We start from the raw sequence: 13,275 nt of genomic DNA on the forward strand, positions 1-13,275 counted from the left end.
AAGACCACACTTTTCTCGGGCCATTATCTCCGTAACCGTTCAACTTTGGACATAGGTGTTTTGGGTTATATCGGCATACTTTAACATAAGGAACACCCTCCCGAAGTTTGGCACATTCCTCCTGGGACACCCTGTATATGCCTTGCTGACACCTGAGTAGTTGAACAGATTTTATTTGTATTCAGTAGTTAAGATTTAATCCATCATAGATCCACACCCAGTGAATCTGAATATTCTAGCTCCTTCAGATGAGAGCCCTAAGAAAACAAAATGACAAATTTCTTGGAAACGGCCCCTGACGATTTTTATTGAATTTCAGTATCTCGCAGAACTTTTATTCTGTAACCAGTGTGTGCGATGTACGCTTTGAACATGTGAAACGTGTCATCCACTCTGCAGAAACTGGTGAGAGGCACTAAGTTATGTGACTTAAGTTCCTTGTATTTTTCTGCAGGTTATGAACCTACAGGCACACTCCCTGCTATTGTAAACAGAGGTTTTAATTTATTCCCAGGACAGAAAATTATGCAGATGAACCTAATCAGGACAAGCCCTTTTGACCTGTGTTTGACAGTGTATGAAATACATCTCACATACCTTCTTGTGAGGTTTTACGAATCCCTGATTGTATGGGTGGGACTAATTCACATTGGCTGGTTTTAGTGTTACTAGGACAGTGATGGGTGGTTGGTTGTGGTGAGTGGCTTTCAGAATTTTATAACCATGTGTGGATTGTAAACTAGGCTTTCCACTTGTCACACTTGGTGTCCTGTCTGTGTTCTTATTCACTCCATAGACACTGCAAACTCAGTGTGCTCCACTTGGTGGTGGTGTGTTGACTGGAGGTTACCCAGTATCATATGAGGGGAGGAGGAGGTTGATGGGCTGGCATGCCTACAGCACTTGCTGCAGCTCCACCATTCTGTGTTGCAGAAAGAAGAAGCGCAGTTGGAAGGGGACGGTGTCAGGGACCCTGTCCCACTACAGTCCCACTTACTTCCTTTCTGGCTCAGCAGAGCTTGGAGAATCTGGCTGGTGGAAGCTGGCAGCGAACTTGGAACCGGAACTTCTGATGCAGCGGCGTGAGTTGTCTCTATGTCACTGCCCAGAGACTGGCTATCCTTACTGGCATTTTTATGGTTTTTCGGTCTGTCCAGGCAGATACTGGGACGCTGCTGCAAGCTAGGCCACAACTGCTTCCTTCCACATCCTGTTCTGTTCATTCTGCAGCAGTCATCCTCCCCTGCAGTGCTGTGTAGTCAGAGCTTCTGAGAGAGTCACCATAAAAGAATCTTCCTTAGACATTTCTGCTTTATGAGTGGAAGCCTCTCCACCTGCCCGTCTTCCCACAGCCCCCCCTCAACTACCTGCCGTGTTCTCTCTTTTGTGTGACAGCTTTCTTGACTCATTCCGACCTTGATCGTGGTCATCTTGTTGGCATTTTCCTTCCTGTTTCACATTCAGAAGCGTCTGTCGGACTGTCCATGCCTTCTTATTCTGTTGTGTATTAATTTATCTTCTGGTGTATTATGTTTAAATTCTGTATGTATTTCTTTGGAGCCAGAAATGTAGCAGGGCAAATTTGTCACTGATTTAGGCTCCTGCCACTTGATTCCAAATCTTTTCCAGTTCACCTTTCACCTCTCATCCTGCTGTTTGACCCCATATAGGCATGCATTCTGTATTACTCTTTGTTGTCCTGCTTCTTATTCAATGTATTCACTGGTTTTTGTGTCAAGTTTCTTCTTTGTCCTTGCCACACAAACCCAGATGTCTAGCTCACTTACTTATGCAGTTAATTCAAGCTGCAGTCTAAATGAGCACTGGTTTAAAGTTGGATCGCTGTTGTTATGGCTTGCAGATGTGCAGTTGAGTGTTGAGAAAAGGTGGAAAAGGAAGAATTTTAGTGTGTCATCGCCGCTGAAGGGTCGAGACTCAACCCATGCAGTGCTGGAGCCAGCACCAGGAACCTCCTCTCAGGAGTTGTCCCCATATACGGCTCATGTCTCTCATATTGTAAGTCAGTGGCAACTGTCATAAGTAAGCAGGGTGGGATTGGTGGGACGTCTAGCATGCATATGAGAGATGCTAAATGTGTGCAGAAGTTTAGTTGAAAGAACCAAAGGGAAGAGACCATGTTGAACATCCAGACGCAGATGGGAGAATAATATTGAAATGGATCTTAAAAGTCTGGTGGGATGATATAGACTGTCCAGTGGCAGGCTGTTCCATGAAAGGTGGGGGATTTTTTGAGTACCTGTCTAAATGTTAACTTCTCAAGAAGAAATGTGCTCAGTAGAATTTGTTGCTTGGTTGTAATGGCATGTAGTTTTGAAAGGGCACAATGTTTCAGAAGAAAACGCCAACTTCATCTTCAGTGATGAAGTGGATGCCAAGTAAGAAGCTAGCAGGGCTCAGCTTTTCTGCCTGCTTCTGCTGGTTTCTCATTTGGTTTACTCTCACCATGAAGATGGAGGTGATATGATCCTCTGAAACAGTGGCCTTGGTATTACAACCAAAAGGCTGTCTGTACTCTTCAAAGTCATTGCTCCGAGAACCTCAGATCCAACAGAGTCACAGGAGCTGAGCATGGGGAGTCCTGCCCACACCTCCCCTTCATTCAAAACTTAAAAACTCCCCTCCTAGATTTTTGCTGACACTGCCTCTGAGGGTATCAGTTGCACTGTAGCGTGGGCATGTGTACAGGTAGATGTGAAGCAGAGTGCTGTGAACTCTGAGTCTGTCAGTCGCACTGTAGCGTGGGCATGTGTACAGGTAGATGTGAAGCAGAGTGCTGTGTTAGTTGCAGCTCAGTCAAGTGCAGACGACAAGGGACGAGGACAGTGCAGTCCACTGACTCACTATTCATAGCACTTGCTGCAACCCAAACACTGCTGTTATGTGCATGTCACAGTTTCGAGAACTCCTTCGTCGCTACTCGGGCTGTCTGAAACAGTCTGGAAGGGGGGAAGGCAGTTTCGATGTTTCGCCCAGAAAAGTGACATGCACGAGCTGGCACGTACAGCTCCCTCCCCTTCATACACTCATTTCGTTTGATAATAACTGCCTTGGAATCTGGCAGTCACCAGTCACCATTTTATTCCTAAGCACTTTGCTTGTTCCAGCAATGATTCTGAAAAGTCTGAGAAAATCTGTATTAATGTCCTTTTTTTGACAAAACAGTGTCCCTGCAGAACAGTTGACTGCAATCACAAAACAAACTGAATCCCAGTCACTGGCATAGAACCAGTTAGGTTAGCTGATCTGTGTTGCAATTTGTAGCCCTGAGTCACCAGTTCCGCTGTCGTATGTGATATGAACAGTGTGTGGCACAGAATTGGTTCCCTATTCCAGGTCACACCAGATGAGTCAAGTTTGTCAGCAAATGATGACACAAGCAGTGTGGAGCTGAACAACGCAGGGTCAGAGCGGGACACCAGTGCATCGTGCTCCAGTGGGCGCATGTCTGCAGTGGACACTAGCTACAACAACTGGGCTTTCCTGAAGGTGAAGCCACAGTTTGGAGGCCTGTTCTTGCCCAGTCATTACTTGCTTGCTTACTTACTTACTTACTTACTCATGGAGCTGAGCGCTTCTGGAGGAGCTTCCAATTCTGCAGCTACTGAAGAATTTCCCAGCATTTTATGGAACCCGAAGGTTCATTACCGTGTTCACAAGTGCCCTCCACTGGTACCTGTCCTCAGCCAAATCAATCCAATCAATACCATCCCATCCTATCTCTCTAAGATCCATTTTAATATTGTCCACCCACCTACGCCTTGGTCTTCCCAGTGGTCTCTTTCCTTCTGGCTTTCACACCAATATCCTATATGCATTCCTCGTCTCCCCCATTTGTGCTACATGCCCTGCCCACCTCATCCTCCTTGACTTCATCACTCTAATTATACTTGGAGAAGAGTACAAGTTATGAAGCTCCTCATTGTGCAGTTTTCTCCAACCTCCTGTCACTGCATCTCTCTTCGGTCCAAATATTCTCGTCAGTACCCTGTTCTCAGGCACCATCAGTCTATGTTCCTCACTTAATGTCAGAGACCAAGGTTCACCCCCATACAGAACCACGGGCAAAATTATAGTTTTGTATATTCTAATTTTTGTGTTTTTGGACAACAGACGAGAAGACAGAAGGTTCTGGACGGAATGGTAGCAAGTGTTACCAGAGTTCAATCGCCTATTAATTTCCTCCTGAATCAGGTTTCGGTCTGTTATCATTGTTCCCAAATATCTGAATTGTGCCACATTTTCAAAACATCTGTTTCCTATCTTTATGTCATGATTTTGCCCAGTCATAGAGCTTAATTTTAAAATGATCTCTTAAGAGGCCAGTATTGTTTACATTGATCCTTTTATTCCTATTGGATTGCTGAGGACGTTGTTCCCAGTCCTCCCTCCTCATATCCATGCTTGTTTCTGTCTTCTGGCTCCTCTGAAACATTCGTAATGATCCAAGTGCTGAGTGAAGCTCATATCTAAAATGCTCGTTATTTCTTCTCTTCACGCTATTCAGAATGGCCAACACAAGAACTGAGTAGCAAGCAAGTTGGCCCAAGTGTCTGCTTGTGGACTGTGTTGGGAGGTGCCTGATCTGACTATCCTGACAGTGGTTTTATGGTTTTCTTAAGTTCCCTGAGACAAATTCCACTGGGATAGTAGCTCAACTAAAGCCGCAACTGCTTCTGTCTACATCATTTCCAGTAATTCACTAATTTTATTAGTATTTGATACTGTAAGGTCTGAGGTACTCGCTGCTTTAAATAAACTGAGTAAGTCAGTATGAGTAGATGAAAGTAAATGGTTGGCTGTAGATGCCATACTTGTCTGGAACAGCAGCATGCAAAACCAGAGAACTACATTCAGGATGGACTCCATGATTCTCAAAGCTCCCAGTCTTCGGTGGATACTGGCAACTTCTCCCCTCTTCCTTCTATGGGCGCTGCAGGCCATGATGAACCTTGGCCTCTTCTACCTACAGTTGCTCTCCATTGGTCCATATCCTCTGACTTTTGTCTTCAATTTCTAATGTCCAGTTTCTTGAAACCTTCAACTGAATGCAGCCACCTGCCAGTGGGTCTGCCTACACGTCCTGCATTCTAAATGGCTGTCCCAGCCATCTCAATACCCTACTGTGTTCACTGGGGGCTTGCAACTGTGCAGGATTGGATTATCGGTTTTAATTTGGTATTAAAATTTGCATACCGCACAGCACCTTACCAATACAGTGAGCTACACTTGGCAATACGCTACAAGGAATATAAAGTTTGCTGCTCAAAGTGCTCTTATGTAGTTTATGTGTCTCCATTTTTGTCTGCATGTCCCATGTCTCCCACTTCAAGTGAGCCATCATTTTGTCTTACATCCGCTATGTAGACTCAACTGTGTGCTTATTTTTCCAGGCAACTGACAACATGTACTCTCGAGCATATGTGGAACCAAGTGAGACACTATCCGACTGTCTGTTTGCCGATGAGAATGAAGAATGCTCAGATGCAGAAGTTGACGTTGAGGCCACTGACATCTGCCCTTCGTCGCAAAGCTTTGGGGATCTGGCAGACCTGTTGCCACAGCAAGAGGTGTGTTCCATCTTTGTGGCATTGTGCATGGATAGCATGTTGACATTCTTTCATGGTATTTAGCTTGTCACTGGTATTTAAGTGGCACCGTTTTACGTTGCTTTAATAATGTCAGAAGTGCCAGCAGGGTACCAGTGTATAAGGGCTGAGGTATTCACAGTGGTGAAGAGTCATGGCCTTCTTCTGGGTGTGACAGTGTTGCTCCTCCAGAATGGCGGTACCCACCATAATGCGTGGGGTCACAACAGCATAGTTCAGTGTCATAAATTGTAGCTTATGTTCATTTATTTTCAACACATGCTGAGATGTGAAGTGGATTCTTTCTTGGTTTGCAGAACACTGGCAGCAGTGCCAAGATGAAGATGGAACCCACAGAGTTAGTCTGTGTGAAACAAGAGATAAAAGAGGAAGTGGTGGACAATGAGGTTGAACTGGGCGTAGGGGAGTATATCAGTGATGAGGGAGCACAGCCACAGAACACTCCAAGACTGTCGCCGAGTCTGTTCACTATCACGAAGAGCAGGGATCACATGCTGACTGCAAGTGACATCTATGAGGACACAGACACAAGGTGATCAACAGTCTTGACCTAGTAGCTTATAGCAGAACATGGTCAGGGTGGTTGCTGTAACAGTGTGTTTGTGTCAGGCTAACAGGGACTGTGCTTCACTCACATTCAGTAATAGGTTATGTTTGAAGAAGCTCGTCCAAATACTAGGAGCATAACTGTGAGTGTTGGCAGTATTTTGACACAGACATGCAAAGTGTGGCATGCTATGTAAAGGAGACAGTGTACGGTTGATTGCATGTGCATGTTATTCGCAGCAGGTGGCATTAAACTTCGGCCTCAACATATCGTACGATAATATGTAGGGGGGGAAAGTGGGCGAAGGCAACCAGACTGAAGCTTCTGTAACAAAGGCAAGACTTCCTGTTGATGTTACACCAGTATCAGTTTCAGTTGCTAAGAGAACTGTCAACTACTGCCTGTGAGTTCAGGTGGTGGTGTGGCCCATACCTGTATAGACAGAGGTGAACCTGTAAGAGGTAAGATACTTGTTGCACTGTGATGGTGGCTAGTGAAGTAGCACTGTACGTGGGACAGTCAGCTGCTGCCTGTGAGTTCAGGTGGTGGTGTGGCCCATACCTGTATAGATAGAGGTGAACCTGTAAGAGGTAAGATACTTGTTGCACTGTGATGGTGGCTAGTGAAGTAGCACTGTACGTGGGACAGTCAGCTGCTGCCTGTGAGTTCAGGTGGTGGTGTGGCCCATACCTGTATAGATAGAGGTGAACCTGTAAGAGGTAAGATACTTGTTGCACTGTGATGGTGGCTAGTGAAGTAGCACTGTACGTGGGACAGTCAGCTGCTGTTTGCAATGGGATTTGAAATTTGAGTGCTCAGAATGGTGGGTGAATATCGTGGTTGTCTGGAGTGTGACACCATGCAGTCTGGTAGGTGGTTCTCAGTGTTTTGGAGGAACATGTCCCCCCCCCCATTTCAGAGTATCTACCCTGAAGATGGATGCAACACTGGCACCTATCTACCAAATTGTATGACCATAATCATCAGATGTATGCGATGTGCAGATGCCTGCCAATGAGTGAGTACGAAGAGCTGCAGCTGCTGAACCAGCTTCGTAGAGTGCCATCCATGGGGGATGTACCTGGGGCTGTACGACGCCTGTACCGCAAGTTATGTGTGCGACGGCTGAAGCGTGAGCGGGGAATGCCGCTCTTCAATCTGGATGACATCCAGCCTGGACGACGGGCCAGGGAGGTAGCACAGCCAGCGCGTCACGTGGCAGATGTTCGGATCCTAGACAGATTCCAGGTGACACACTGAACATCTCAACATTGTTACAGATGTGTATATGAAATGGGCAGGGTATGTAGCATGCATGGGAACTTTTGGTTGGAAAATCCAAAACATATGAAGTTCTGGCACAGACAGGAGGATACTATTAAGATGGATCTTAAAGAAATATGGTGTGAGGGGTGTGGACTGGATTCATCTAGATCAAGGACCAATCACTATCTCTTGTGAACACGGTAATGAAGCTTCAGGTCCCATAAATGTAGGGAAGTTTTTGAGTGTGCCACTAGATTTGCACCCTGTACATCGCCAGCAAGTATTTCTGCAGCTAATGTACCACATCTGTGACAAGTAAATGTGCAGCCATTTACTTTGTTGGCTGCAGTTTCACTCAGACCTATAGACCCGCAGCAGGGGATAGCCTACCCTGAACTACTGAACTACTGTGAATGCAGTAGATGTAAGTCTGCCATGTTTTGCAGCATGCAGCTGTTTCTGAACGTGAAGAGGAGGCCAGTTCAGGCAGCCGTTCATTCATCTTACGATTGATGGGGCAGAGTGAGCCGTTCTGTTTCTGCAGCCCTTACACTCGCAGGTCAGTGATTTGTTTTGCCATTAAGTTAGAAGATAAACTTGTCCACTTGCTTAATTAATCATCACATTTGTAGGTGTAGAGCCATGCTTTTCAAGCCTCAGCTTTAGGAGACAGGTGAATGGTCGGCTTCATGCTCCAGCCATTTTAACCCTAGGATAACAACCAGTGGTACCAATTGAATTTGAGACTAGAGTACCATGTCTTTCCCTTCTCCTACAATCAAAGGGAAGCTATCATCACCAGAGACTCGAAGCCAGAGCCTCTGGAGAACATGGGTACAGGGATAGCTGCATGCATAAAGCGATCAATAACAGTAGTCATACTTTACCACTGTGATGTGTGTCTGTCTGTATGTTCACATTTAAGCTCTTACAAAGTAAACAGAGTCCATTAATGTAAAGACTGTCATGAATTTCTGCCCACCATTTCTCAAAATAATCTCACTTTAGGCGAATGTTTTCCCTTTGCGGATTATATCGTGTAGCAGACCTGTGCTGCCTCCTGGGTGACTTTCCCATAATTTTTCATCTTATGCATGCATTGAAGCCAGTTGTGAGTGTGTTTGCAACAGGAAGCTACAAAAAAATACCTCTTATCTTTACCTTATCTGTCCATGTGTAATAATAACTCAAATACTGCTAAATGGATGTACCTAAAATTTGATAGTGTTGAGTTTACTGAAGTTCGTGGAAACTTTCCTGTCTTCAGTAGAACAGGATAACAGGAACAGACATACAGCTGAAGCATAACTTAATGAACATTTATCAGAGAAGAAATATTTGGAACAAAAGTTCTAGAGAACTGTGAAACATATTTCATTTACAGCAAGTCTCACGCTTGTTTAGGTCATTAATCGAAAGAGCAGACACTCCAGAAATCTTATTGTTTACACATATTTCCTAACTTGATACATTTTCTTTGTAAAGTTTCCGAACAGTTTCCTTACTGTCTCGTTGCAGGCTCCTGAAGCCGTATATCCGCCGTGACATGGAGACTACCCCCCTGTGGCTCCAGCTGATGAGTGAGGTCCAAGCAAAGGCAAACAGAAATGTCCCACACTGGCAGCCACCTCCACGCCACCCAATAGACTACAGTTACGTGCGTCCACAGCACGTGTCCTCTGTTAACAGTCTCTGTCAAGAGTTTTTCTACCCTGGTATTGACTGTAAGTATGTCTGTCTGCATTTGATGACATGATCTCCTGAACCACTTATGGTGATCTTGGAGAAGTGTGGTTTGAAAGTCAATGTTATAGTAAGAACTTAATGTATTCCGTTGGTAATGTTCACCAATTTTGAATATGGCCACTAGTGGCTGAAACATGTAAGGCAGAAAAGATTGTGTTATTTATTAAAATAGTTGCATTGGCTGGAATTCTACCCTTTTTATATATATATAGTGTGTGTAAGCTGAATTTTGGTGTAGTCCTTGTGGATCCAGTGTGACTGCTACTTAACATAAGCTCAGATTGGGTTTCTCACAAAAACTTCGGTGTCATAAAGATCTGCCTACAACTTTTGTTTCAAACATTTTTCAGTATTTCAAAATATTTAACCTTACATTGCTGAGCCCATAATGTTATGGCCCCCTGTAGCATGGAGTACTTTCTGTGCCTGTAGACTGACTTCTAGGTTGCATTCATGCTTGTTGAGTATACAGTGCAACACCCACTTAATGTACCCCAATTTAAGAATTTCCCTCATTTAACATTTAACTTCAGAAATCTCATAGTTAACTGACCTCCATTTAAGACGTTCCTTGATCTGATATTCAGACCCTGCTGCCCAAAGAAACCTCAAACAGTGGGATTCACTGTATAGCATGTCTGTAAGGGACAGACAGACTGTAAATCAGCCCCCTGTGCTGACGCTCTGTGTACATGACAGGGACAATGGAAATGGCATCTACAGTTATTCAGAAACTGTCTCCATAATGTCACATAATAGTTAGTGTGCAGTGATGGCCGCTGTGCCGCGTGGACTCCACCCACCACTAGTGTGCAGTGATGGCCGCTGTGCCGCGTGGACTCCACCCCCACTAGTGTGCAGTGATTGCACCGCTACTTGAATGCTGTCAGTTTCCGTATTTAAGGAAAGCTGCAAAAGTAAATGAGTACAGGGGGCGTGGCTTAGGAATAATCGCTCAGCAGTGATGTTTACCAACTAAAATGGTGCATTCATTTTCATATATAATTATGCACGCTCTCAGGCAGAAGAGTAGACACTATTCGATCGAGTCAGGCTAATCCATACCACCTACATTTGCTTGACAGTAGTAACATCTTGTGCTATGTTGTAATTAAGCCCAGTGAAGGCCAACAGAAACTGGTGTTTTGTGTGTGCAGTGACAGAATGTCTGCAGTATCCGGACTTCAGCTGCGTTGTCCTGTACAAGAAACTTGTGGTGGGTTTTGCATTCATGGTGCCTGACGTGGGGCTGAACGAGGCATATATCTCATTCCTCTTCACACGACCAGAGTGGCGGCGAGCTGGCATTGGTACATTCATGCTGTACCACCTGATACAGGCAAGTTGTGGTGCATGGGGTCCTGCATGGCTTGCCAAGTGACTGCTGTCTGACTGAGCCACTGACTCACTGACAAGAGTCATTAAGTAACTGCCTGTGTCACTAACTTGCTCACCGACGAAATCACTTCTAATCTGATGTGTTCCCAACTGACTGACTGAAATGCTGTCCCAGCATTGTGTTTTGAAGGCATATAGGGACATTGAGGTAATACTCCATACATTTTAGACATGTTAACTGTAGAGTGAGAACCTTTATAATCTCTACTGCTGACCAGATATTGTTTGCGTTATCAAATTGAGAGTAATGGAAGGGCAGGGGATAGATCATAAATGCATATAGAATTTTAGTAGCAAACATGACTGCATAGAAGACATGGGGTGTTGGAAAGATAATATTAAAATGGATCTGAAAGAAATAGAGTGTGAGGGTATGGACTACATTGATCACACTCAGGATAGAGACCAGTGGTTGGGCTTCTGTGAACATGGTAATGAACCTTTGGGTTCATAAAAAGTGGAGAGTTTCTTGATTGGCTGAGTGACTGTCAGCTTCTCAAGGAAGACTGCTCCAAGCATTCTCTAATAGCAGATCCCAAAGATTCAGCATCTCTGGTATGATTGTTCGTTGCTGTAAGCTGATGTCAGTGGACTGTCACATTGCAGACCTGCATGGGGAAGGATGTGACATTGCATGTGTCAGCCACGAACCCAGCAATCATCCTGTACCAGAAGTTCGGTTTCAAGGTAGAAGAATTCGTCCAAGATTTCTATGACAAGTACCTACCAGCAGACTCAAAGGAGTGCAAACACGCCCTCTTCCTGAGGCTCAGTCGATGAAGCCACCCAGCAGAAAACTCATCTGCAAGAGGCAAGCTTGGAACACACCTCCATCTAATCCAACAGTCTGGTTTCCTGTCCTGTACCACGGACCGAACAGAGAGCACCGCAAGGTATTGTCAGATTAACTCCATCCTCATGTGAATATGCACAGTAGCCGCAGCTTCCAAGAGGGACTGCAGATGTTGCAGTAAAGGTTTTGAATGCCATTTGAATCCTCATTCCAAAGCTTTTTTATCATTTTAAAGTTATAGGAATGAACTTTAATTTTGTAATCATTGGTTTTCTTCTTTTAAAGTTTTAGCTACTGCATGCTGTGATATTGACAGGAAAAGCAGCCGTTTCCTGGGGTGAAGAATGGACACTTTCAGTGTCACCAGACTGTTAACCTGTGTGTGTGTAGTAGCTGTCTCCGGGACATCACTGGAGTACGTCTTCTGACAGCAACTGAGATTTTCTGTTTCCCTCATTATGTATGGTTTATGTTACAATGCTGCCAGTAGCTCAGGCTGCATAGTGCATCAGATGGCAGGATCATTAGTGAGCACAGTGAATTTGAAAGGGGTAGCTTTACTGTTTACTGTTGTGACATGGGTGTGAAGAACAAATAGATCTGGCAGGGCCGGATTGAGACTGCGTGGCCCTAGGTCATGATAAGACATGAGGCCCTTTTAAGAGTGTGCCCATATCTGGCGGACTGCACAGACACATTGTCCGACAACAGTCACACGGCCATGCCGCAAAGAGCGATACTACCCTCCCAGTTTTGTTTTTGATTGTTATGGCTGTTTCCATCATTTCAACGTGACAAGATGGAGTCAGCTAGTTGCTGTCTTCTGAATCTCGAGAATGTTGTGTTTGTCTCATGGGGAGGTTTTATTCTCAGTATTTTGAGGCCCCAGGCTGTAGCTTATTCAGCTTACACATATACATTAACATGGCAGTGCTTGAGAGTACAGTTTGGATTTACTGGTCTGCTTCTTGGGATGAGAAAGTTAAGTGTGGCTGCTGTCTTAGCATCTTGAGAATGCCAGAGTTCAGGGCACTGTGTTTAGTGCAGTTATTAATTATTTTTATGTATGTAAGATATGAGAGAAATTCATATTGTTTTCTTTTGGGTTATGACACCGCATAGTCTGGTAGGTAAGTGCCAATGTTTTCTCCATCTGCAGAGCAGAAGCCCGCCTATCAGAACAAGTGGTGTCATGGCCCAGAAGCTATCAGTACACACGCTAAGTATTTGTGTGCAAATGACAAGACATTACATTTGCTCAGTTTTGTGTCAATAAATGCCAAAATTAAATATCATCATGTCTTCAGTGTTTGCTGTTGTCTGGTCCTTCACATTTTCTTCTTTCCTGTCTGTGTCTAATCATTTCCATCCTTTTTGTCTCTTACCACCATTATCCATATAGCTTTCATATTTTCTTGCTGCTATAAAGTGTTTTGTGAGGCGTTTGATCAACCATGTACTTCCATGCTTGTCTTAGTGTTACCAAACTGAAAAGTAAACGTTCTGGACAAAAGTCGTAGAATTTCCTCAGATAAATATTTTGTGCATAGTATATACAGAAATGTAACTTTCCCTATTCCTGCTGCAGTGTATCCTCACTGTCCGCTGAGTTGCCGCTGATCCTGCTCGTGCTGTCCCCAGTCCTTCCATGACCAGTTCCCAGCATTGCAGACAAGGTAAGGGTGTGACTCCCCACAGCATTCACTTTGCTTACTGCCTCTCCTTGCTTGCTACTTCCTTTGCCTTGTGCAACAACTCTGAAGATGGAGGCAGTGCACTTCTGTGAAACATCTAGCAGACCACATGAAGACTACACTTCACAGTCCAACTTAAGCGCTTCCCTCACTTTGCAGATTTCTCCAGGTTTTTTTACTTCCTGTTTTGCCTGAATATGCCTC

General features: G+C 44.5%; 2 protein-coding genes across 4 annotated transcripts in view; both read left to right on the plus strand.

Annotated features, from left to right (window-relative positions):
* LOC111863569 (cysteine-rich protein 2-binding protein) overlaps positions 1 to 12,672 on the plus strand; it is a 17,768-nt gene extending 5,096 nt beyond the window's left edge. Inside the window, exons 3-13 of one of the 2 annotated variants that reach the window (XR_002842621.2) lie at positions 934 to 1,082; positions 1,862 to 2,016; positions 3,355 to 3,507; positions 5,412 to 5,588; positions 5,924 to 6,159; positions 7,179 to 7,422; positions 7,887 to 7,999; positions 8,959 to 9,164; positions 10,344 to 10,525; positions 11,191 to 11,477; positions 11,663 to 12,672. Coding sequence is in view for 1 of the 2 variants with exons in the window: in XM_023849997.2 (XP_023705765.1) it covers positions 934 to 1,082; positions 1,862 to 2,016; positions 3,355 to 3,507; positions 5,412 to 5,588; positions 5,924 to 6,159; positions 7,179 to 7,422; positions 7,887 to 7,999; positions 8,959 to 9,164; positions 10,344 to 10,525; positions 11,191 to 11,364 (1,789 nt within the window). In the remaining variant the exon portion in view is untranslated. Of the gene's footprint in view, positions 1 to 933; positions 1,083 to 1,861; positions 2,017 to 3,354; positions 3,508 to 5,411; positions 5,589 to 5,923; positions 6,160 to 7,178; positions 7,423 to 7,886; positions 8,000 to 8,958; positions 9,165 to 10,343; positions 10,526 to 11,190 lie in introns of both variants that reach the window. The other variant, XM_023849997.2, reaches the window with a different exon arrangement.
* A 338-nt stretch (positions 12,673 to 13,010) lies between these two features.
* LOC111863561 (partitioning defective 3 homolog) overlaps positions 13,011 to 13,275 on the plus strand; it is a 94,880-nt gene continuing 94,615 nt past the window's right edge. For both annotated transcript variants that reach the window (XR_004512917.1, XM_033751112.1), the window contains exon 1: positions 13,011 to 13,053. Coding sequence is in view for 1 of the 2 variants with exons in the window: in XM_033751112.1 (XP_033607003.1) it covers positions 13,026 to 13,053 (28 nt within the window). In the remaining variant the exon portion in view is untranslated. The remainder of the gene's footprint in view (positions 13,054 to 13,275) is intronic.

Source organism: Cryptotermes secundus, unplaced genomic scaffold (genome assembly GCF_002891405.2).
Source record: "Cryptotermes secundus unplaced genomic scaffold, Csec_1.0 scaffold184, whole genome shotgun sequence".
NCBI classification, from domain to species: Eukaryota; Metazoa; Arthropoda; class Insecta; order Blattodea; family Kalotermitidae; genus Cryptotermes; species Cryptotermes secundus.